Below are 26,907 nucleotides of genomic sequence, written 5' to 3' on the forward strand. Positions count from 1 at the left end.
GTGTTAGACAGAGAGACGCGCACAAACAGCTCTGAGCAGCAGAGTGTATGAGAGACAGGGAGGGAGGACAAGGAGGAAGAAGGAGAAAGAAGAGAAAGAGAGGCAGATAGAGTTAGATAAATGCTGCAAATACTGGATTCTTAAAATGCAATTCAAGTTCATAAAGAGATAGAGAGACAGGGGAGAGAAGAAAAGGGAGGAGAAAGAAGGAAATCAAGAAAGAAAGAAGGAGAGAGCTGGGATTGGAGGAGTGCTGAAGAATGTTGGTTAAAGAGTACAGAATCTGCATGCCTCTCACTGTGGAAGAGGTAAGAGAATCAGTGTGTGAGTGTGAGTGTGTCTCAGTGTGTCTCAGGACAGAGGCACACTGTGTATCTCTCCCTCACTCCCTCTCTACCCCTCCCCCCTCCCTCTCCCTCTCTTCTGTTTGAATCTTGAAGACAGTAGTTAATTATTTACATGCCTTAGTTAAGATGAATTTTTCAATAACCCGCTTTCCTTCAAAAAGCAAAAGTCTGTGTTTTTATTACAGTAGAAATTTTACAGGGCTTTTTATATGAATCTATTTAGAACATAACAATCAATCAGGGAGGGTTTGAGTGGAGTCTTAATCATTTCTAAAGGAATTGGCAAACCCTGATAGCTGATGGTTTAAGCACAGAAATCAGGACCAGAGGACATGAACTTAGGAGACAGAGAAGGAGACACTTCTTGACACAGAGAGTGGTGAGGATGTAGAATAGTTACCAAGGACTGCCGAGCCACGCTGTCAATGCTGAATCACTGGGATCTTTGAAGACCCACCTTGACAAAGATCAGTCAGCTATGAGGAACTTCTTCCAGTTCAGATTCACTTTGTATCATTTTCTGTTTCACTCGTCACATCCTGGGGACTTTTTAAAAAGTTTAAAGTAAACCCTGTGTCCTCTATAGAGCTCTCAGAATCATGTCTGAACTACATCAGGAACACCAGAGTGGAACCATTATTAACCTGCCCCCTGTGTCCTCTATAGAGCTCTCAGAATCATGTCTGAACTACATCAGGTACACCAGAGTGGAACCATTATTAACATGCCCCCTGTGTCCTCTATAGAGCTCTCAGAATCATGTCTGAACTACATCAGGAACACCAGAGTGGAACCATTATTAACCTGCCCCCTGTGTCCTCTATAGAGCTCTCAGAATCATGTCTGAACTACATCAGGTACACCAGAGTGGAACCATTATTAACATGCCCCCTGTGTCCTCTATAGAGCTCTCAGAATCATGTCTGAACTACATCAGGTACACCAGAGTGGAACCATTATTAACATGCCCCCTGCAACACTGCCCCCTAGTGAATGGGAGACATACATCAGTAAGAAATATATACAGCAATCTTGTACCATTATTAACCTGACCCCTTGAAAGACAGAGGGGCGAGAGAAAGAGAGAGCAGAGCGAAGAGAGACACTATGTTCTTGTTAAAGTCGATTTGAATGCAATTTGAAATAGAAAAGCAGAGAGGCAAGATGACAGAGGAGAGGAGAGACAGAGTGAGGAGAAGGGAGAGAGGAGATGAGAGGAGAGACAGAGTGAGGAGAAGGGAGAGAGGAGATGAGAGGAGAGACAGAGTGAGGAGAAGGGAGAGAGGAGATGAGAGGAGAGGGAAAGAGAAAGGAGAAATTAGTTTGGATGGTTTTTTTTGGAACCTGTTCCTCCTGTTTAATGACAAGCTCACAAACCACACCTCAACCAAACCAAACAAACTATGACCCCATTCATACTTGCGATTTTTCTCATATGCGAGTGCTCCAGAAACAAAAAGGGAGTCCAGGGTTGGCCCAGATTTAGGCCACCGTTTCGATGTGGCCCAGGTCTGCAATCCGGGACCAGAGCCGGCCTTTACATAAATATGAACACAAAGCAGAATTAGGGCCGCTTTTTAGTATCAAATTACCAATTTGATTACGCAGCTCAGTAGTAGGGTTCATAGGTAAGGTGACATGATGTCCTGTTTTGGACAGGACAGTCCCACTTTTGGAAAGCTGGTCCCAGTGTCCCCAGAACCTTTCTAAGAAACGTATGTTAGTGAATAATACAGAATAATTTATGAACTACAGTGCTCCCTCGCAATAAGGCTCTTGGTTATAACGTGCCTCGGATATAACACTCCTACAGCATGTCCCCCAATTCCCTATACTAGTGATTCATGCAATATTTATACAGTAAATATATTACCAGTGTTGTTCAAACTATAAACAACTTCTCAGTCTAACTTGCGTTTCTGTCTCTCCCTTTTGATACAGTATCTGAACTGAAGAAAAGCTGCGCTGGCACTTTATAACACAGACATCTTATTCAGCATTTGTGTTATAACTAAATAAATATTAGGCCTATTACCTGGTTCTCTTTCCTAATGAATTTACTTTTTATGCTGCGAGAGGAGCTGTGGCTTTCTCCGGGAAGTGAGGCGCTTCAGTCCCGCTCTGGCAGCCGAATCTGAGGCGAGCCCATCCCCTCTTCCCCTCTACCGACCCACTTTCCTTCTCAAGAGAACATAAGAACATAAGAAAGTTTACAAACAAGAGGAGGTCATTCAGCCCATCTTGCTCGTTTGGTTGTTAGTAGCTTATTGATCCCAGAATCTCATCAAGCAGCTTCTTGAAGGATCCCAGGGTGTCAGCTTCAACAACATTACTGGGGAGTTGGTTCCAGACCCTCACAATTCTCTGTGTAAAAAAGTGCCTCCTATTTTTTGTTTTGAATGCCCCTTTATCTAATCTCCATGTGTGACCCCTTGTCCTTGTTTCTTTTTTCAGGTCAGAAAAGTCCCCTGGGTCGACATTGTCTGTTTGAATCAGATCGCTGCGTAGTCTTCTTTGTTCAAGACTGAATAGATTCAATTCTTTTAGCCTGTCTGCATACGACATGCCTTTTAAACCCGGGATAATTCTGGTTGCTCTTCTTTGCACTCTTTCTAGAGCAGCAATATCCTTTTTGTAACGAGGTGACCAGAACTGAACACAATATTCTAGGTGAGGTCTTACTAATGCATTGTAAAGTTTTATCATTACTTCCCTTGATTTAAATTCAACTTTTCACAATATATCCGAGCATCTTGTTGGCCTTTTTTTTATAGCTTCCCCACATTGTCTAGATGAACACATTTCAGAGTCAACATAAACTCCTAGGTCTTTTTCATAGATTCCTTCTTCAATTTCAGTATCTCCCATATGATATTTATAATGCACATTTTTATTGCCCGCATGCAGTACTTTACACTTTTCTCTATTAAATGTCATTTGTCATGTGTCTGCCCAGTTCTGAATGCTGTCTAGATCATTTTGAATGACCTTTGCTGCTGCAACAGTGTTTGGCACTCCTCCTACTTTCTGTTTTCTACATGTTAACCACTCCCTAATCCATGTGCATGCATTTCCTCGAATCCTTAATGTGTTCAGTTTGAGAATTAATCTTTAATGCGGGACTTTGTAAAAAGCTTTCTGGAAATCTAAATAAACCATGTTGTATGCTTTGCAATTATCCATTGTCGATGATGCATCCTCAAAAAAATCAAGCAGGTTAGTTAGACACGATCTCCCTTTCCTAAAACCATACTGACTGTCTCCCAGAATATTGTTACCATATAGGTAATTTTCCATTTTAGATCTTATTATAGTTTCCATAAGTTTACATATAATAGAAGTCAGGCTTATTAGTCTGTAGTTACCTGGTTCGGTTTTGTCACCCTTTTTGTGGATCGGTATTATGTTTGCTATTTTCCAGTCTGTCGGTACAACCCGTGTCAAGAGACTGTTGCATGATCTTGGTTAGCGGTTTGTAAATAACTTCTTTCATTTCTTTGAGTACTATTGGGAGGATCTCATCCAGCCCAGGGGATTTGTTTATTTTAAGAGCTCCTAGTCCCTTTAACACTTCTGCCTCTGTTATGCTAAAGTTATTTAAAATTGAATAGGAACAGGTCGACATGTGGGGCATGTTGTCCGTGTCCTCCTTTGTAAAAACATGTGAAAAGTAATCATTTAATATATTTGCTATTTTTTTCTCTTCATCTATGATTTTGCCATTTGTGTCTCTTAGACATTTAACCTCCTCTTTGAATGTTCTCTTGCTGTTATAATATTGGAAAAACATTTTGGAATTTTAGCCCCCTTAGCAATATTGGTTTCTATCTCTCTCTTGGCCTTTCTAACTTCCTTTTTGACTTGTGTTTGCAGTTCCAAGTACTCTTTCTGTGCACTTTGTTTTTGGTCCCTTTTAAACGCTCTGTAAAGTGCCTTTTTTCACTGAATATTTTTTTTAATTGATCTATTAAACCATTTTGGCCATTTTGTTTTAGATTTAGATTTGTCTACTTTTGGGATGTAATTGTTTTGCGCCTCTAGTACTACATTTTTAAAAAACAGCCATCCTTTTTCTGTGGATGTTTTCTCTATTTTACTCCAATCTACTTCTGTTAGTCTCTGTTTCATACCTTCATAGTTTGCTTTTCTAAAATTGTAAACCTTAGCTTTAGTCATTACTTTTGGGGTTTTAAAAATCACTTCAAATGAGACCATGTTGTGGTCTGAGTTTGCCAATGGCTCTCTGACCTCTGTTTTAGTTATTCTGTCTTCATTATTTGAAAAGACTAAATCAAGGCATGCCTCCCCTCTAGTCGGTGCCTTGACAAATTGCGTTATGAAGCTGTCATTTGTCATTTCCACCATTTCAATTTCGTCCGTCGTGCTCCCCACCGGGTTTTCCCATTTTATATGGGGGAAGTTGAAATCTCCCATTAGTATGGCTTCTCCTTTGCTACACACATTTCTAATGTCATTGTATAACAGATTATTTTGCTCAGTGTCTGAATTTGGCGGTCTATAGCATGCTCCTATTATTATGCCCTTTGAATTTTTGTCCATTATTCTGACCCATATTGATTCTGCATAGTTTTCTTTGTCCTGATTTAACACCTGGGCTTCAAGACTATTTCTTATGTATAGTGTCTGAATTTGGCGGTCTATAGCATGCTCCTATTATTATGCCCTTTGCTTGTCTGTAGCTTCGATCTGAACTCCTGATCGCCGTTTAGCCAGGCTATTTATAGTTTAAAAATGCTAATTAAAATGACCCACGAGTGGGAACGTTACCTTTTTTTTAAAAATATAGCCTTGATTTCATGGTGCTTTATTCAGGTTAATTTATGGAAATTTACAAGGGGGTTATTTTATTTTGTATTTCAGGCAGTTGTGTGTTGTTATGTGTTCCGCAGCGCCCCCCACCTCCTCCCCTGTTTATAACGCTCTTCAGTTACAACGCTCATATTGTGTGTGTCCCGAGACCCACGTCATACTCATACCTCCAGCCGCCGCCAGCAGTATGACGCTACATTTGAAACAAAGTGGGGGGGTGCAGGTGCATGGCTAAGTACTGTCTGTGAATTTGCCTCGAGCACTGAATGCATGCCTGCCACAGGGCTCCCCTGGGTCCTAAACCCTACTAGTACAGACTGGGATTGCAGTAACCACACACAGGCCATGACTTTTGCAGACATTAAAGGTTTGCTGACTTAAGGGGGTTTAACAATGGATGTTTGCTTGTGTATTAGTCAACCCCCCAACTTCAGGATTGTGTTTTGGGTTTAAATTTCTGGACTTATACTCGAGCAAATACTGTATATGCATTTACATTGATAGTTGAGTACTGTATATGATACAAATAGGTTAAAACACTTACAAAAAAGACTCATATCCTCGTTTAATTTTACCTTCTTTAAAAAATAATTAAATAAACTTCCTTAGACGCAGGATAAATCTGTTTTTAATTTGGTGACTCCTTATTTTTATTTCTGTGTTAAATGTATTAAGTATATTTTATCCTGCGAAGTTTAAGAAAAGAATAGAGACAAAGATTAATGTTATCTGTTGCATAAGCGTGGTAGCTATATAAGGTATTTATAAGCATTTTACTTTTTCACAGCTATTAGTTTAATAGAAGAAAAACAACACATTGATAAAAACATGTTTTTCTTTCAGCAAAAGAGGCAAATGACAGGTCTTGAATTACCTGGGGAGGGGGTGGGGTCGATCCCTTTAGCTTCTCCAAATAATTGTATTTCCAAATGTCCTTTTTAACATGTTTGACAGGTATCACTTAAAACAGAAAGGAACCTGTTAAAAACGTGTTAATTGTATGATGACATTGATCCCTGTTTTTCAATACCAATCAATGATAATGAGAAGGCGTCTCATGACAATCTGAAAATGTCTCTGCGCATTTTACACAGGCTAATGCTTGTGCTTATATTAAGAGACATTAAATAGTATACCTTTTGTAAATAAAGAACTGACAACATTGCATTTGATCAGAAAAGGAATACGGTTTAATCGTATTACACCTTGATCCATGTCTCAGCCTATACTGTGACTCAAAAAATAAACTCCAGTCAGATCAGCAAAGAAATTAGCCTTCATAAAATTCGTTGTTATCTAATTTAGATTTTCAGAAGACGCTTTCTCACGCTCATTGACATGGAGTAGGCAGGGCATTTCATCATGCAACTAACACGTTTTCAACAGGCTCCTTTCCATTTTAAGAGATGCCCGTCCGCTTACAGCATGTTAAAAGAGGGATTTGAGAAACTTAAAGGGTTTGCCTACATGGATTACTATTCACCAGACTTAATAACTACTTCAGAAGGAAATTCCTGTTACTGCAATCAGGGCACACTAATGATCCAAGCAGAAACTGCAATAGACAAAAATATACAGAACAAATACCATGTCATAATAAATGGTAAGAAATTAAAAATGTTGAAAAAAACAGATTCTATTAAGTAACCATTTAAATATAAATATTGAGTATATATAATCTTTTCATATAGGAAGGGCCTGGTTTGTAGATTGGGCACTGGAGGATAGCATGGAGATAGAGATAGAGATAGAGATAGAGTTAGAGATAGAGATAGAGATAGAGATAGAGATAGAGATAGAGATAGAGATAGAGATAGGGTTAGAGATAGAGATAGAGACAGAGATAGAGATAGGGTTAGAGATAGAGATAGAGATAGAGATAGAGATAGAGATAGAGATAGAGATAGAGATAGAGATAGGGTTAGAGATAGAGATAGAGATAGAGTTAGAGACAGAGATAGAGATAGGGTTAGAGATAGAGATAGAGACAGAGATAGAGATAGGGTTAGAGATAGAGATAGAGATAGAGATAGAGATAGAGATAGAGATAGGGTTAGAGATAGAGATAGAGATAGAGATAGGGTTAGAGATAGAGATAGGGTTAGAGATAGAGATAGAGATAGAGAGAGATAGAGATAGAGATAGAGATAGAGATAGGGTTAGGGTTAGAGATAGAGATAGGGTTAGAGATAGAGATAGAGATAGAGAGAGATAGAGATAGAGATAGAGATAGAGATAGGGTTAGGGTTAGAGATAGAGATAGGGTTAGAGATAGAGATAGAGATAGAGATAGAGATAGAGATAGAGATAGAGTTAGGGTTAGAGATAGAGATAGAGATAGAGATAGAGATAGAGATAGAGATAGGGTTAGAGATAGAGACAGAGATAGAGATAGAGATAGAGATAGAGATAGAGATAGGGTTAGGGTTAGAGATAGAGATAGAGATAGAGATAGAGATAGAGATAGAGATAGAGATAGAGATAGGGTTAGAGATAGAGATAGAGATAGAGATAGAGATAGAGATAGAGATAGAGCAAGATGGAAAGTGGAAATCAAAGTGAGAAGATGCAGTTTCTTAGGCAGAAAAGGGACTAGATTTGCAGCAGTAATCAGCAATAAAATTGAATCTTGGGATTTGATATTATTGAATTGCTACTGTGTAATGTAATAACTATACTTGCTGTGTAGAAATGAAATTACAGATAATAAGATCATTTATTCACAAAACAGTTTTTGAAAGTAAAAGATTCCACTCTGAATATCACCATGAGTCTCTGCATTCACTTTCAATATGATGTTAGATCAAACATTGTCAAAGTGAAAATAAAAACCCTAGAGCTTCCGCGTAGCTTTGAAGTTGGAAGTTATTCATAATGTTTCCATACTGTCCCAGTTTAAGGACTTAAAAATCTGGTCACCTGAATCATAGTAATCAGTTTGCTGTGGAATAACAAGGAAAAACACTGACTATGACAGCACAGAAAAACGCGGATTGTTTTACATTTTGGGAGGGGCAAAAAACAAGCAAGACTTTTTGTTTGTTTGATAATAACCAAGTCAATACACGTGCCTTATATAAACATTGACACAGGCAACTGTGCTTTAAATTTACAAAAACATACCTGTCTAATAAAACTGCTTCTGGTCTTCAAGTTCAGTGTTGAATGAGGCCATCGAGGTGTGTTCAATTTATGAAAAAGAAATAAATAAATAAAACACATGAAGGTCAGCTTTATGATAAAACATTTTTTTTTATTTTATAACATGATGCTTTCATTTAATAGCATAATATATAATCTGTGTATAGTTTCTAATCATTTACTGTATTATTAGCACAATAGAAAGAAAGAAACTCTGATGTACAGGTAAGTAAGCTGGGCTGAGTTGAGTGGGGGACGGAGGGGGGTGGTGCTGGGACGCCAGAATCACCGTCGAGCCCTCTTGAGGTGTCGTGGGCTAGTCGACGAAACACAGAGGATGGAAGGTGCCCACTTGAAGACCCCAGAGATGTACCCTATTTAGCTCAATCCAGACGGTTGTCATGCTGATGTACTGGGGAGACCGCACTGTGGTTGATCCCCGGAGCCAGCATCACAGCCACTGTGTGTGCTGATGCGCCAGGGAGGCAATAAGCTGATCCCTGGAGCCAGCATTACACTTCAGCCATCAACACCAGACAGAAGGATTTCTACATCATCATATGGAAGGAACCGCAAATGGATGGAGACATATATGGATCACATTAGTTTACTGTAAAGCTACGTCTTAGTTGGTGCTTATCTTGGCGAGAGCCGAGTTCAAATCAGCATGAAGTTTTAACATCTACTCTCGTGTAATGGAAATCATGAAGATCTGGATACGTCCAGTGACTGCTGTGAATAGTGCAGCTGGCAACAAGGGAAAGACCTCGTGACAGCCTGGAGAGACAGCTGACAGGAGGAAAGAGACCCATTGGGGCTGGCAAGGGTTAGCTACCCTTGTCGGCAGTATCCAGCTCTGTGTTTACAGGATGCTGGAGACACCCTCCCAAGGCTTCTAAGAAATTAAAGAGAAAAATACCCCTAGAGTCTGCGAGAGCGGGGGCGGAAGATGACTCAACGTTGGACAACATGGTTAACGACTTAGGAACGGAAACGGATATGAGTATGGAGAGTACTTCACAAAAGACTAGTTCAAGATCTGCAGTTAACAAAGACGTGGAACTCCAGGTTTGTGTCTGCGGCTGGAGCAAGGCGACAACGGTCATGGGTTTGAAGATTCATCAAGGGAGAATGAAATGCTTGAGGGAGAAGGGACAAGGGCCTCGCATTGATCAGTACTTCTTACGAAGTCAGTCAAGTCAGTCGAATGAAATCCAGCGACAGGAAGCAAACCACAGTTCGCAGGATATCAGCACCCCTGTCATAGATGTGAGGAGGACTTGCATGGACACAGTTAGTGATGAACCTAATGATCCTTGTGAACCCGGTCAGACAAACCAGCATAAGAGAGACAAGAACCTCAACGGGCACAAGCCTGGAGTTAAATGGCCAAGAGCTTGTGAGAAAACTGCATGGGACACAGTAAACACAGATCTCTGCTTTGCATTGGAAAGATTAAGTGGAACAGTTGAAAAGAAGCTGGATAAATTTGGGGACATCATCTACGCATATGGAAGTGAGAGGTTTGAAGTTGAAAAAAGGAAGGAAAAAGTACAAAGTATTCCTGGAAAGTCTAGACGGCAGCAGGAGATTGAACGCTTAGTTAGAGAAAGGAGACAGCTGAGGAAGCAATGGAGAAGAGCAGAACAAAGTCAGAAGGAGGGACTCAATCTCTTACAAAGGGTCATAAAAGATGAGCTTGCAACATTGCGCAGAGCTGAGCGCCTACGGAAACGCTACAAAAAGAAGGAGCGTGCGAGAACTAACTTTTATAAAGACCAATTCAAATTTTTAAAGGTGTTATTCACCAGTGAGAAGAATGGCACACTAAAAGCATCTAATGCTTGAAAAATTACATATAACTATAGTTTTCCAAAAATTGAAAAATGTGACATTTCAAAATCTAACATGAAATACTGTACTACTATTGTAGTTTCTGGTAGACTTGTATTTATTTATTTATTTATTTATTTATTTATTAATTATGTCTGCATCCTAATATCCTACCAGGTGATGCAAAACATTTGGCCATATATGTAAATTATATTCGAGTACATCGCCTATGGTGTGGTACTGACAACTACTTGTGCACTACCGCGTAGTGCATACCGCTCCTGTGTGTCCGGGTGCAGACTAGCGGTACCGCACTGTGAAAATGCCCAGCGGTGCCGCGCCACGCCTGTCTGTCTCCGGCTTTAGTCTGTCCGTTTGTTATTTGTTGTGCATTTTGTTGAGCAAAGTGTATTTGATATATGACGGTGTATTGCTGTATTTAAATTAGGGTGCTTCCCTTAATGAAGTTGCTGTAGCTACAATGTCGACCCAGGGGACTTTTTCGACTTGAAAAAATAAACAAGGACCAGGGGTCACAAATGGAGATTAGATAAAGAGGCAGAACAGAAAATAGGAGGCACTTTTTTTACACAGAGAATTGTGAGGGTCTGGAACCAACTCCCCAGTAATGTTGTTGAAGCTGACACCCTGGGATCCTTCAAGAAGCTGCTTGATGAGATTCTGGGATCAATAAGCTACTAACAACCAAACGAGCAAGATGGGCAGAATGGTCTCCTCTTGTTTGTAAACTTTCTTATGTTCTTATGTGGAACAAAGGTTTTGTTATAGCCATATGTTCGGTAATCTTCCAAGAGAAGGGTAATGTTGATGTTCAGTCTTTACTGGTGATGGTTAGGGACTAGAGAATAATAATGACAATGATAATAAGAACATAAGAACATAAGAAAGTTTACAAATGGAAATCGGAAAAGCAGAGCGGTCCAGAATTTGGGACGTAACCTGAGAACAGGGTATATGTAAAACTGTGATTACATTACATTAGAGATAAACTAATGTATGCTGTACAAAATTGTAATAGCAGGCAGGATTATAGATAGATGATATTTGAAAGAAAAAAGTACATCACCACAGAAAGCCAATTCTTACATTTGTGCATAACATGATCATTTATATAAAGTAATAGTCACCCACAGTTTGTTGTATTAGTACAGCAAAATACCATATTATAAAAATTCTGGAAAGCAGATCTCTCTCACTCTCTCTCTCGCCGAGCACAATGTAAAAAATGCCTCCAAGCTTTCCCAATCGTGATGACGTCATATTCCTCCAACAGACAAGGACCAATCAAAATGTGAGAATGTTCTGTGGTTCCATCCCAAAAACCGGGCCTGTGTCCTATCATTACCACAGCAGCGGAGGATTATCTGAGTCCACTTGCATCGTCACACACATCTAGAGAAGCGCTGGTCTGCTTGTGATGAAACTCGCTCAGGACCTTCTTTAGCACAAGTTATTGAGATAATATCAGAATCTGGAGGTGTGTGGAGGCTGTCTGAGAGGGGTCAGGTGCTAGTGATAATGTTAATGAAGCTAATAAGAGGTAATAGAATGGATTGTAATAGTGAAAGTTATAGGAGTGTAAATATGATTCTTATAAATAGGTGAAAGGCTGTGAGTTTTACTTATTGGGCGAGGTTATGTTGCTTGTCGCAGTTAAGAGGTTTGTATTGTTAAAACTAAAGTTACTGCAGTTGGCAAAATAATTCTATAAACGTACCTGTTCAGCTGCACTGTGTTTGTTTATTTAGCAGTCGCCTTTATCCAAGGCGACTTACAGAGACTAGGGTGTGTGAACTATGCATCAGCTGCAGAGTCACTTACAATTACGTCTCACCCGAAAGACGGAGCACAAGGAGGTTAAGTGACTTGCTCAGGGTCACACAATGAGTCAGTGGCTGAGGTGGGATTTGAACTAGGGACCTCCTGGTTACAAGCCTGTTTCTTTAACCACTGGACCACACAGCCTCCTGTGTGTGAGTTTGTATTTACACTAGAAACACCACAGCTCTTAAGAACATAAGAACATAAGAACGTTTACAAACGAGAGGAGGCCATTCAGCCCATCTTGCTCGTTTGGTTGTTAGTAGCTTATTGATCCCAGAATCTCATCAAGCAGCTTCTTGAAGGATCCCAGGGTGTCAGCTTCAACAACATTACTGGGGAGTTGGATCCAGACCCTTACAATTCTCTGTGTAAAAAATGTGCCTCCTATTTTCTGTTCTGAATGCCCCTTTATCTAATCTCCATTTGTGACCCCTGGTCCTTGTTTCTTTTTTCGGGTCAAAGTAGTCCCCTGGGTCGACATATTCTATACCTTTTAGGATTTTGAATGTTTGAATCAGATCGCCGCGTAGTCTTCTTTGTTCAAGACTGAATAGATTCAATTCTTTTAGCCTGTCTGCATACTACATGCCTTTTAAACCCAGGATAATTCTGGTTGCTCTTCTTTGCACTCTTTCTAGAGCAGCAATATCCTTTTTGTAACGAGGTGACCAGAACTGAACACAATATTCTAGGTGAGGTCTTACTAATGCATTGTAAAGTTTTAACATTACTTCCCTTGATTTAAATTCAACACTTCTCACTATATACCTGAGCATCTTGTTGGCCTTTTTTATAGCTTCCCCACATTGTCTAGATGAAGACATTTCTGAGTCAACATAAACTCCTTCTTCAATTTCAGTATCTCCCATATGATATTTATAATGCACATTTTTATTGCCTGCATGCAATACTTTACACTTTTCTCTATTAAATTTCATTTGCCATGTGTCTGCCCAGTTCTGAATGCTGTCTAGATCATTTTGAATGACCTTTGCTGCTTCAACAGTGTTTGGCACTCCTCCTATTTTTATGTCGTCTGCAAATTTAACGAGTTTGCTTACTATACCAGAATCTAAATCATTAATGTAGATTAGGAATAGCAGAGGACCTAATACTGATCCCTGTGGTACACCACTGGTTACCTCGCTCCATTTTGAGGTTTCTCCTCTAATCAGTACTTTCTGTTTTCTACATGTTAACCACTCCCTAATCCATGTGCATGCATTTCCTTGAATCCCTACTGTGTTCAGTTTGAGAATTAATCTTTTATGCGGGACTTTGTCAAAAGCTTTCTGGAAATCTAAATAAACCATGTCGTATGCTTTGCAATTATCCATTGTCAATGTTGCATCCTCAAAAAAATCAAGCAGGTTAGTTAGACACAATCTCCCTTTCCTAAAACCATGCTGACTGCCTCCCAGGATACTGTTACTATATAGGTAATTTTCCATTTTGGATCTTATTATAGTTTCCATAAGTTTACATGCCCCTCTCTATCTCTCCTCTCCTAAAATAATAAGTGCCACAAGAATCAGAATAAAAACCAATCTCCCGGCATGCATCAGCACTAGTAGTAACAGTGAGGGATGCTGGGAGCTGTAGTTCTTTATACAGGTACCGGATGGAGCTGACGTGTCTCTTTCTCTGCCTGTCTCTCAGTACAGGATAGGCCAGCTCTATATGATCAGTAAACACAGTCTGGAACAGAGCTCAGCAGGGGAGGGGGTCGAGGTGACAGTAAACGAGCCCTGCGAGGACCCCAAACATGGGAGAGGCCAATATACTGAGAAGAGAATCTACCTGAACAGGTAAGAGGGAGAGGAGAAGGGGGAGGAGAGGATAGAGGGGAAGGGAGAGGAGAGAGGGGGAGGGAGAGGAGAGAGGGTGAGGGAGAGGAGAGAGGGGGAGGAGAGGAGAGAGGGGGAGGGAGAGGAGAGAGGGGAAGGGAGAGGAGAGAGGGGGAGGGAGAGGAGAGAGGGGGAGGAGAGGAGAGAGGGGGAGGGAGAGGAGAGAGGGGGAGGAGAGGAGAGAGGGGGAGGGAGAGGAGAGAGGGGGAGGAGAGAGGGGGAGGGAGAGGAGAGAGGGGGAGGAGAGGAGAGAGGGGGAGGGAGAGGAGAGAGGGGGAGGGAGAGGAGAGAGGGGGAGGAGAGGAGAGAGGGGGAGGGAGAGGAGAGAGGGGGAGGGAGAGGAGAGAGGGGGAGGGAGAGAGAAGAGGGTTTTTATTTTTTTTTGTTTTTTGTCAGTAAACTCCCTGGCTGGGCTAAAACATTTGTGCCCAAAATCTTCTACATCACAGAGAGAGCCTGGAACTACTATCCATTCACCATCACAGGTAGAGCTGACTGCCTGCCTGCCTGTCTGTCTGCCTGCCTCCCTGCCTGCCTGTCTGTCTGTCTGTCTGCCTGCCTGCCTGTCTGCCTGTCTGCCTACCTGCCTGTCTCTGTCTGCCTGTCTCTGCCGGCCTGTCTGCCTGTCTGCCTGTCTCTGCCTGCCTGTCTGCCTGTCTGCCTGCCTGCCTGCCTGTCTGTCTGTCTTGCTCAGTGTGAAATGTATTTTAATGTATTGTAATGAGTATCCGCTTTGTTCTAATATTTTGTTTTATTTTTTATTTTGCACCTTCCTTTGACTCAACCTCTAACTCCTAACCGACAGAATATACTGTGAGTATACTGTAGTGTGACACAGACCATACGCTGTGTCTGTCTGTCTGCCTATTTTCTGTCTGTGTTTATTTCTTCTCATTCTTCTCATTATTTCATTCTCTGTCAGTCTCCCCATCTTTCTGTCTCTCTGTCTGCCATCTGTATCTCTCCCTCATCTCCCCTCCTCTCCCTCTCCCCATTCTCCCCTCCTCTCCCTCTCCCCCATCCTCCCCTCATCTCCCTCCCTCTCCCCCATTCTCCCCATCTCTCCCTCCCTCTCCCCATTCTCCTTCATCTCTCCCTCCCTCTCCCCATTCTCCCTTATCTCCCCCTCCACCCCATCTCTCCCTCTCTCCCTCTCCCTCTCCCTCTCCCTCTCCTCCCTCTCTCTCTCCCCCTCACTACACCCCTTCTCTCCTTCTCTCCTCTCTTCCCCTCTCCCCCTCTCTCCCCCTCTCTCCCCACCTCTCTCTCAGGTGTTTTATTATCTCTCTGTCTCTTCCAGTGCTCTTTCCTGCCGAAGCTTCAGATCAGAATTGAGACCAAATTTGAGAACAACAAAGGAGACAATAACCAGGTGAGTCCCGTACAGCAGTCTTGTATCATTATGAACCCCTCCCATCCCCGGCAAGGGGGCAGAGTGTTGCAGGGGGTCAGGTTAATAACGGTACAACACTGCTGGATGAGTCCCGTACAGCAGTCTTGTATCATTATGAACCCCTCCCATCCCCGGCAAGGGGGCAAAGTGTTGCAGGGGGTCAGGTTAATGGTACAACACTGCTGGATTCAGGTCTACATGCAGTCAACCTCGGTTAACTCGACTGGTGGATAACTCGACACCTTCACTTAATTCGACAGTCTTGGTCCTGAATTCTCTCCATATAAAATATAGGCATCCTGCCTCTTTTAATTTTTTAATTCGACACCACTCTTTACTCATAACTCAACACTTATTACCAGAACTGAAGGGATAAAAACTATTAAAAAGTTGTTTCCCGTGACCGATCTACTCTAGAGCATTAACTAAGTTATTTTTATATGTTTTACATATTATTATAAGTAACTTATTACAATTAACATAAAATACTGTTCAAGAAAAATACACCAACTTGAAATGTGTTATGCACTCAATGCAATGGTAATCATGATAAATAATGGTATTATAAATCATGGTATGATAATCATAATATCATGAATCAAGATATGGCAAACTATAGATAAATCTGAGTGTGAGATCATGGGATACTATACAATGATACTGAATTCTGTTAAATAGTGCTATTGAATGATGAGTTGTTAAAAAAGGAAAATGAATTATATTTCAAATGAGATTTAACAGAATTGTATTTATAATAGTCATTCTTGACAATCTGTTTGCATTGCTCTTCCTCTGAATTGGACAGCAGCAGCTGATCCAGACCCAGCATGATGGCAATAAGTTGCTGCTGGTTAAGTTTAATTCAAGTTAATCAAGTTGTAAAGTTGCAAATACATATGATGTCACAACCTGCTCTTATTGTATCTTGCTCTTATTGTATTACTTGTATTGTAACACTTGAAATGTATTTGCTTACGATTGTAAGTCGCCCTGGATAAGGGCGTCTGCTAAGAAATAAATAATAATAATAATAATAATAATAATAATAATAATAATAATAATAATAATAACCTGCAGAAGAACATAGTTGTCATGCTATTGAAAACCTAAAAGCATAGCTCTGTTACATAATACAAGATTGCTTCATTTGTGGTTTGTGATATGAAATGTGATTTGCCTATAATCAGTGCTGCCATCTCAGCAGGAAGGGCTTCTTTTTTCACACTGCCACTTACTGCATGGCAAGCAAGGTATTCACCCGAATACATGCCATGCAGTACATCATTGACCAGCTTTTGAGCTGTACTCCCCCTAGCCCTCTGCAGCACATGTTTTGGTATAACCTGTGTAAAAGTCAGAACAAATTTAATAAAAGAACACTATATTATTAAAAAAATAATAATAATTGAAATTAAGACTTAATTAAGATTATTTTTAAAGCACATTATCACATCTACCTGAAAACAACCTGGCTCCTCATTATGAACAATATTACTAATATAAAGAAAGTCGCTAACAGCATTGCGCTTGTTTAGTACATTTCACAACCTCCATTTGCAACTGGTTTGCAGACTATTGCCACAACACTTTAGTACATCTGCCCCTAAATGTCTTTTGGTTTAGTGCCACCTGGTTTACTCCAGGATGGGAGTATCCTTGCCTCTACTGGCTCCATATCCTCCTCCTGGTCTTCCCGATCTTCCTGACAATCCATTAGCCTCCTCGAAAGCTTGACCTTTCTGAACCTTTCTTTTTTGCAGAGATAATATTGAATTATTTACCAATATAATTCATGTCATTTACTTGCACATTTTATTGTCTCATACCAAACATGACCATTTTTGAAGTGATGGGCTCGTATCAATGTAGTGATGTTTTTAAATGATTTCCTCCAACTTTCAATGCTTTTACACTTCTTTTTTGTAGCATTTCTTCATCCATCCTTCCTTGAAAACTGGCCATCTGACAAGCACCTGTGAATTATATTTATATTAGTTAAACATATTATTACGTAAATAAATAAATAAATATATATATATATATATATATATATATATATATATATATATATATATATATATATATATATGATTTAGATACTGTATCAGTGAGAGCCATCCATTGAATGACTTTAAAACATTAATGTAATTTGTATATACTGCTAGAACTGGTATAGTCACATCAGATTACTTTTACCAATTCTGTTTACCATCCACAATTTTAATAAATGAAAAATCTTTGTAGTGTGAGAAACAGAGGGGCAACCAAGTTCCATAGCTGGGGATGCGATTCCTGCAGAAGATCTTTTTTTTGTCCACAAAACAAGAATGTGTCAACCAAAAGAAAATGATAATAATTTTGGCCAATGAAAATTTGCGATTCTGGCTGGTAATCCTGCCCTACATAGGACATCAATTTGACCAATTAAAAACCGCAAGTGTAGTCTGTGCAGCAATCAGAGAGGGTCTGAATATGAATTAAACTCACACTGTGCAGCAATCAGAGAGGGTCTGAATATGAATTAAACTCACACTGTGCAGCAATCAGAGAGGGTCTGAATATGAATTAAACTCACACTGTGCAGCAATCAGAGAGGGTCTGAATATGAATTAAACTCACACTGTGCAGCAATCAGAGAGGGTCTGAATATGAATTAAACTCACACTGTGCAGCAATCAGAGAGGGTCTGAATATGAATTAAACTCACACTGTGCAGCAATCAGAGAGGGTCTGAATATGAATTAAACTCACACTGTGCAGCAATCAGAGATGGTCTGAATATGAATTAAACTCACACTGTGCAGCAATCAGAGAGGGTCTGAATATGAATTAAACTCACACTGTGCAGCAATCAGAGAGGGTCTGAATATGAATTAAACTCACACTGTGCAGCAATCAGAGAGGGTCTGAATATGAATTAAACTCACACTATGTGTTCAAATTTTAAGATGGTCAGTATTAGGTACTGTATAGTCTTGTCTGCTGGAAGCGGGCTGTTCTGCATGATCTTCCCGTGTAAGAACAAACTCTTGAATTTTATTAATATGTATTCATAGAAACAGTGTATTATTTGGGGCATCGAATTGTGTCTTGGGTTACTACAAAACCCTGTTAGATGCATTTGAGATGCATCAATTTTATAACCGTGTAGTTTCCCACATTTACCAATTTCTGACAACAGTGCTACTCAGACGGTACGACTTATTTCACATTAAATCTATGAACCTGATGAAGAACCTGATGAAGACACAGTAGTGTCGAAACGCATAGTTTGTTTGTTTTTATAATCATGTTTTTAAATTAATAAAGATATTGTTTGAAGAAAATAAATGGCAGGAGTTAATGTGTTTTGGTAAGACATCTAAACTGAAAGTTTGGCTGAAAAAGTTTTGAACTTTTGCATTGTCACAGAGACTCTACCTTCATTTATATATATATATATATATATATATATATATATATATATATATATAGTGACAAACCAAGGGGCCGAGTGGTAAATGGCAGGTATGTGAGGGCAGAACTGCTAACGCTCTGCCCTCTCACTGGATTGCGACCAGAGGGGGGACTACAATTTGCAAAATGGCCACCCCAAAAAGACTACAAGCCACAACAGCTAGAACAATGTGCCGAGGCGTGGCAGCCTAGAATATTGTGTTCAGTTCTGGTCACCTCGTTACAAAAAGGATATTGCTGCTCTAGAAAGAGTGCAAAGAAGAGTAAAATTCTGGGATCAATAAGCTACTAGCAACCAAACGAGCAAGATGGGCCGAATGGCCTCCTCTCATTTGTAAACTTTCTTATGTTCTTATAACAGTCATGGGGTGTGACTAGCCAATATAAAAAGGGTCAACACAGATCAGGAAGGGAGGAGAGAGAGGAGGAGAAGGTGGTGAGGCGTTGGGGAGTGTGTTAGTACTGTTTGTGGATTTTGAATTGATTTACTGTGTATGACCTGGACCGACTTTAGAACCCTACTGGCTGTGAACTTGATTTGTACGGAGAGCCAGACTTGTGAACTGACCCATGATATCCCTGACCCTGCGAGCCATGTGCCCAACACGGCACAAGGTAATAAATATACAAGCACTGTCTTGTTGAAGATAACTTTATTTGTGACTGCACCTTCTTGTGTGTGTCTCCCATACCGATTTGTGTACAAGTTTGCTTACCAAGCAAGAGCTTTGTCACTATATATATATATATATATATATATATATATATATATATGTATATATATATATATATATATATATACAGACGTGCTCAAATTTGTTGGTACCCCTCCACAAAAAACGAAGAATGCACAATTTTCTCTGAAATAACTTGAAACTGACAAAAGTAATTGGCATCCACCATTGTTTATTCCATATTTAATAGAAATCAGACTTTGCTTTTGATTTTTTATTCAACATAATATTGTAAATAATAAAACAAATGAAAATGGCATGGACAAAAATGATGGGACCGCTAACCTAATATTTTGTTGCACAACCTTTAGAGGCAGTCACTGCAAACCAACGTTTTCTGTAGCTCTCAATGAGACTTCTGCACCTGTTAACAGGTAGTTTGGCCCACTCTTCCTGAGCAAACTGCTCCAGCTGTCTCAGGTTTGATGGGTGCCTTCTCCAGACTGCAAGTTTCAGCTCTTTCCATAGATGTTCGATAGGATTCAGATTAGGACTCATAGAAGGCCACTTCAGAATAGTCCAATGTTTTGTTCTTATCAATTCTTGGGTGCTTTTAGCTGTGTGTTTTCGGTCATTATCCTGTTGGAGGACCCATGACCTGCGACTGAGACAGAGCTTTCTGACACTGGGCAGTACGTTTCGCTCCAGAATGCCTTGATAGTCTTGAGATTTCATTGTGCCCTGCACAGATTCAAGGCACCCTGTGCCAGGCGCAGCAAAGCAGCCCCAAAACATAACCGAGCCTCCTCCATGTTTTACTGTAGGTATGGTGTTCTTTTCTTTGAAAGCTTCATTTTTTCGTCTGTGAACATAGAGCTGATGTGACGTGCCAAAAAGCTCCAGTTTTGACTATCCAATGTCCAAAGGACATTCTCCCAGAAGGATTGCGGCTTGTCAATATGTATTTTAGCAAATTCCAGTCTGGCTTTTTTATGTTTTTCTTTCAAAAGTGGAGTCCTCCTGGGTCTTCTTCCATGGAGCCCACTTTCGCTCAAAAAGCGACGGATGGTGCGATCAGAAACTGACGTACCTTCACCTTGGAGTTCAGCTTGTATCTCTTTGGCAGTTATCCTTGGTTCTTTTTCTACCATTCGCACAATCCTTCTGTTCAATCTGGGGTCGATTTTCCTCTTGCGGCCGCGCCCAGGGAGGTTGGCTACAGTTCCATGGACCTTAAACTTCTTAATAATATTTGCAACTGTTGTCACAGGAACATCAAGCTGCTTGGAGATGGTCTTGTAGCCTTTACCTTTACCATGCTTGTCTATTATTTTCTTTCTGATCTCTCTCCTTTGCTTTCTCTGGTCCATGTTCAGTATGGTGCACACAATGATACCAAACAGCAAAGTGACTACTTTTCTCCATTTAAATAGGCTGAATGACTGATTACAAGATTGGAGACATGTGTGATACTACTTAAAGAAACTAATTAGTTTGAAATATCACTATAATCCAGTTATTTATTATCTTTTCTAAGGGGTACCAACAAATGTGTCCAGGCCATTTTAGAATATCTTTGTAGAATAAGCAATAATTCATCTCTTTTCACAGCTTCTTTGCTTTATTCTATGACATACCAAAGGCATGCAAGTATACATGATAAAATAGCTTTTAATTTCATCACTTTTCAGGAGGAATGAAGCATTATTTCAATGAGCTGTAAGGGTACCAACAAATTTGAGCACATCTGTATATATATATATATATATATATATATATATATATATATATATATATATATATATATATAGATAGATAGATAGATAGATAGATAGATAGATAGATATTGCAAGACATACTCTTAAATAAACCCTATCTTCAGACAGTGTGAAAGCCATATCACATACAATATTTGGGCTTTGTTTGAATATCACTGCTACACAATTAATATCTGGAGCATTACTAGCCATCTGTATATAATGTTCTTATAGTTTATATTCCCCTATAAATAGGAGTCAATAGTAATGATTTGTGATTCTACTTATTAGTTAATCCTCTGGTATGCCCCCGGGGTGGCTACTCTGGGAATTATATATCAAAGCCTTTGTCAGTAAATAATAGTTTATGATAGTAATGATTTCCATTACACAAGAGTAGATGTTAAAACTTCATGCTGATTTGAACTCGGCTCTCGCCAAGATAAGCACCAACTAAGACGTAGCTTCACAGTAAACTAATGTGATCCATATGTGTCTCCATCCATTTGCGCTTCCTTCCATATGATGATGTAGATATCCTTCTGTCTGGTGTCGTTGGCTGAAGTGTAATGCTGGCTCCAGGGATCAGCTTATTGCCTCCCTAGCGCATCAGCATGACAACCGTCTGGATTGAGCTAAGTAGGGTACATCTCTGGGGTCTTCAAGTGGGCACCTTCCATCCTAGGTGTTTCGTCAACTAGCCCACAGCACCTCAAGAGGGCTCGACGGTAAAACCATGTTAGTGCTGACTTGATCATGTTAGCTTCATGGTTAATCATTATTCACCATGATATATGATGAATAAACATGGTTTCGCAACTAGAATGACACTCGGCAGCACATCCTGAATGAGTCATCCGGTCGAGTACAATCTGCTGCATTATACATTATGCAATATCCAAATTAAAATTCAATGTACAATGGACTTTGGGACCTCACAGCTCCATGCAATTAAGCGAATTGTGCATTTAGTCGATATGCAAATAAGTGGAGTGGACTGTATAATGTAGGTTTATGTTGTGGTTTCTGTGCAGGTGTTTGTAGAAAGCTCCTCCTCTCCTCCTGATGAAGTCTGTGCCCTGGACATCGCCTTCGATGAGTTACCTGAGAGATACTACAAAGAGTCCGAGGTGAGAATCCTGTGCCTGTCCTTCACACACACTCTGCACTTCTGAGGTGCAGTCTTTAAAAGGAGTTGCCATGGTAACCCTACAGCCAGTACTGGAAGTGAAACACAGAAACCAGGACCAGAGGACACCGTGTGGACACTCAGTGGAGATAAAGTTAGGACGAGGGAAGGAGAATTCATCACACAGAGAGTGGTGAGAGGTTACTAATGCTGAATCACTTCAATGTAAATTCAATGACTAACGGCTAGAAGTCTTTCTCATTGTTTTCGGTGTAAATTCAGTGACAAACATCCCTCAGTTGGAAATTAAATGGAGACAGACTTATCAAGTTGCATTGTTGATGCTGAATCACTGGGATCCTTTAAGACCCGACTTGACAAAGTTTTGAGATCAATCAGCTGCTAAACAGGACGAGTGCTAGTGAGCTTATGTTCACTCTCCTCTCTCTCTCTCCTTTCCTTTCTCCTCTCTTCTCTCTCCTCTCCCCTTTCTCAGGACCTGCGGTTGTTCCGCTCTGTAAAGACAGGACGAGGACCCCTGGTGGAGGGGTGGCGCTCTGACACCCAGCCCATCATGTGCTCCTACAAGAGGGTGTGTGCCAGGTTCGAGGTGTACGGGTTACAGGGCAGAGTGGAGAGCTTCATTCACAAGGTATAGAATATTAACACAGAGAAAGTGGAGAGCTTCATTCACAAGGTATAGAATATTAACACAGAGAGAGTGGAGAGCTTCATTCACAAGGTATAGAATATTAACACAGAGAGAGTGGGGAGCTTCATTCACAAGGTATAGAATATTAACACAGAGAGAGACACACATAGAGGAGAGGAGAGAGAGAGTGGAGAGTATTTTGCAGCTACAATCACATCAATAGGTCACTTCGTAAGTGCAACACTATCTAAAAGCCTGGCTTGTGCAAACTGAGATTTGGCGTTACAGGACAGGTAAGATTCCAGGAATTATTTTGTCAGTTAAACACTGGAGAGGATGTAATCTTTAGGAATTGGAGATGATGTTAAAAGTTGTTCATCATCGCCCCCCCCCCCCCCCCCCCCCCCCCCCGACAGAACATTCGAGACGTCCTGCTGATCGGACACAGGCAGGCAGTGGCCTGGATCGACGAGTGGAGTGGTAAGCAAGAGCAATCAAACACCTATCTGTCTGTCTGTTTGTCTGTCTGTGAGTCTGTCTGCCTGTCAGCCTGTCTTTGGGTCTGTCTGCCTGTCTGTGAGTCTGGCTGCTTGCCTGTCTGTGAGTCTCTCTGCCTGTCTGTGCGTCTGTCTGCCTGTCTGTGAGTCTGTCTGCCTGTCTGTGAGTCTGTCTGCCTGTCAGCCTATCTGTGAGTCTGTTTACCTGTCTGTGAGTCTGGCTGCTTGATTGTCTGTCTGAGTCTGTCTGCCTGTCTGTGAGTCTGTCTGCCTGACTCTGAGTCTCTCTGCCTGTCTGTGCGTCTGTCTGCCTGTCTGTTATTCTCTCTGCCTGTCTGTGCGTCTGTCTGCCTGTCTGTCTGTGAGTCTGTCTGCCTGTCAGCCTATCTGTGAGTCTGTCTGCCTGTCTGTGAGTCTGTCTGCCTGACTCTGAGTCTCTCTGCCTGTCTGTGCGTCTGTCTGCCTGTCTGTTATTCTCTCTGCCTGTCTGTGCGTCTGTCTGCCTGTCTGTCTGTGAGTCTGTCTGCCTGTCAGCCTATCTGTGAGTCTGTTTACCTGTCTGTGAGTCTGTCTGCCTGTCTGTGAGTCTGTCTGCCTGTCTGTGAGTCTGTCTGCCTGTCTCTCTATCTGTCTGTCTTTTGAAGTGTGAGTTGCTTTGATGATGTTTGCTTTGATGATGTTTGCTTTGATGATGTTTGCAATCATTCAGAGTACTTCTTATTATTGAAATTACTCAAATACTCTGCTTTTTAATTTCTTGACTGCTTTCAGGTACTGCTCTTCAGTTGTTGCACGGCCATAGAAATGTGTAACACAGGCTACATCAGTTAGAGCCAGTGCCGACTAGTGCACAACTAGTGTAACCCAAAGTGGCAGCGCACTAGATGGCACTGACTGATCTAGCCTGTGTGGCAGGCAACTAGAACTGATGAGCAGCTCCTGAACTCACAATCAAAGCAACTGACTTATCAGCTATGGATATTGAAACGTAGACAAACTGTGGCTCTGTTATAAAGACACTTTGGCTGATCTAGCCTGTGTTACATATGCTCTCATTTCTAGTCATTTTTTACTAAGCAGGTTCAGGCCTCAACAGTACTTCATCTTATTATTATTAGTAGTAGTAGTAGTAGTAGTAGTAGTAGTATTAAATGATTCTCATATTATTCTTATTCTCATTATTATATTTCCCTGGTGGTGTGATGTTGAATTCTCTTTTGTTCTGTTTCGTTCAGGAATGTCTCTTGAAGATGTGAGGGAATTTGAGAGAGACCTGCAGGAGCAGACTAACAGCAAACTGAAACAAAACACAGGTGAGAGGAGACAGGGGGAGAGACAGAGCAGAGAGAGAGGGGGAGGAGAGAGGGGAGGGGGAGGAGAGAGGGGTAGAGATAAGTGAGGGGAAAGGGAGGAGAGAGGAGAGGGAGGAAAGAGAGGAGGAGGAGGAGGGAGGAGGGAGGAGTAGGAGGTGGGTGAATCTGTAAGAAGCATGTTTATTATTATACCTGTCCAACCTCATTATAACTGACCAGGCCCCTCTCCCCCTCTCTCTCCTCTCTCTTTCCTCAGTGATGGACAGTGCGGGTTCTCGTCCCCCTCTCCTGACTCGCTCTCTCTCTGTGATGGATGAAGCTTCACTCCGAAAACTGGGGGTGCAGCCCCGCCATGACCCTGAAACCCAAAACAGACAGCCCCCCCTCCCCATGAGACTGAACTCCAACCCAGAGTGAATACACACCTCTCCCTCCATCTTCCCTCTCACCTCTCCTCTCTCCATCTCCCTTTTCCCTACTGTTTCTGTTCTCTTCCCTCTCCCTCCCCCAGCTCTCCTACCCCCTAATCTCTTCTCTCTCCTCTCCCTCTCCTCTTCCTCTCTCCTCTCTTCCCCATCTTTCTCCTCTCCAATCTGACATAATACACTGCTAATATTTCAATTAAAACTTTTTTTTTAATGTAATTATGCCACTAAGACTATACGAGTGGTTGTGTTCAGGTATGAATGCTGTAATATAGAGACTAGCCTCTGCTTCATATTGAGTGATTGCTTTCCTCTGGTATAGTTGTCTGAGCACTGTGGTATAGTCATTGCTCAAGAAAACGAACTTGGACCCAAAGTCCTTAATCTTTATAGGCCTATCTTAGTATATATGAAAAATGTGAGTGTGGATTTCGTGCTGCACATAGCACTGAGACAGAAGTAGTAAATGATCTGTTGATAAGCTCTGACTTGGGCTTTCCTTCAATTTTAATTCTCTTAGATCTAAGTGATGCTTTTTTTATTCAAAGTACAAGAAGCATGATAACATGCAAACTCAAGCTGTGCGGTGAAATTGCTCAATTCAAATATCATGCATAATTCATATTTTTTGAATGTGTGATTATCTGGAGCGCTGGCTGGATCTTTTGATACTGTGCTCCTCTCCATTGTAATGAATGGTCTTGAAAGCTCAGTGGGATTGTCAGGAGGTGTCCTATCTTGGTTCAGGTCTTATCTCTCAAATAGGTTTCAGTTCGTCTCTGCTGAGAGGTGAAATCAGCACTGTCTGACGTTGTCTGCTGTGTTCCACAGGGCTATGCCAGTGGGCTTTCAGAACCAACAAAAACAAAAGTGGGATTACTTGAGTTAGACTTTAGCAGTCTCTCATCAGAACTACAACTAGAAATGATCCTGATCTACCATTTGAGACTCATATTAGGAAAGTCACTAAAAGTATCATTTTATCTTTTGAGAAATACAGCTAAACCTATTATTTCTGTTTTGATGCTGAAAGACTAATGCATGCCTAATCTATAATTGATTATTGTAATGTACTTTTCTCTGGGATCCCCAAACGAATGGTTTAATTGTTCATTTTTATTCTGTGAAGCGCTTTGGGATCCTTGTGATGAAAGGGGCTATAGAAAGTGAATTGTGTTGTATTGCACTGATGTGTTTTTACATGTAATAACACAGCTAAACCACAAAGGGGCGCTGTGCTACAGTCCACATGCTGTAATATAGAAACTAGACTGTTTAATATTGAAATCGGTCTCTTCCAGTTTTTAAATGGAACTCACATACAAACGTTTTTTTTTTATTAAAAATATATTTTACATTGTCTATGTATAGACAAAGTTTTAAAATATAGTGTGTGGTTTTAAATGTTTCATATGAAAAACAGAATTTATTAATATTTGTAATTTTTCATTCCTTTGATTAGATTTTAACAGTGATTTCACTTATATCTATATAGTGTAATAAAGCATAGTGAAGCATAGGTGAGAATTGTAAAGCCCAGAGATGTATGGTAAAGCATATTAAAAAAAAAAAAAAAACCATGGTAAACTATTGTGCAAATTATTCTGGTGAACTTTTATAAGGGTTGATACCAGAGGGGGTGGCCTTAATACCAAATACACAGGAATGGCCTTAATACTGAACACCAGGGGGGGGGGGGGGGCTTAAGACTGAATACAGGGGGTGGTCTTAATACTGAATACAGGGGGGGGGGGTGGCCTTAATACTG

At 40.7% G+C, this 26,907-nt stretch overlaps 1 protein-coding gene across 1 annotated transcript; it reads left to right on the forward strand.

Annotated features, from left to right (window-relative positions):
• Positions 1-25,366, forward strand: pitpnc1b (phosphatidylinositol transfer protein cytoplasmic 1b). The gene is made up of 10 exons (XM_059018406.1): positions 1-308; positions 13,656-13,804; positions 14,240-14,328; positions 14,649-14,656; positions 15,144-15,215; positions 22,158-22,253; positions 22,749-22,904; positions 23,321-23,384; positions 24,637-24,714; positions 24,971-25,366. The coding sequence occupies exons 1-10, from the start codon at positions 261-263 to the stop codon at positions 25,129-25,131; spliced, it is 921 nt and encodes a 306-aa protein (XP_058874389.1). The 5' UTR covers positions 1-260; the 3' UTR covers positions 25,132-25,366.
• The last annotated feature ends 1,541 nt before the right edge of the window (positions 25,367-26,907 follow it).

This window comes from Acipenser ruthenus, chromosome 59 (assembly GCF_902713425.1).
Source record: "Acipenser ruthenus chromosome 59, fAciRut3.2 maternal haplotype, whole genome shotgun sequence".
In the NCBI taxonomy this organism is placed as follows: Eukaryota; Metazoa; Chordata; class Actinopteri; order Acipenseriformes; family Acipenseridae; genus Acipenser; species Acipenser ruthenus.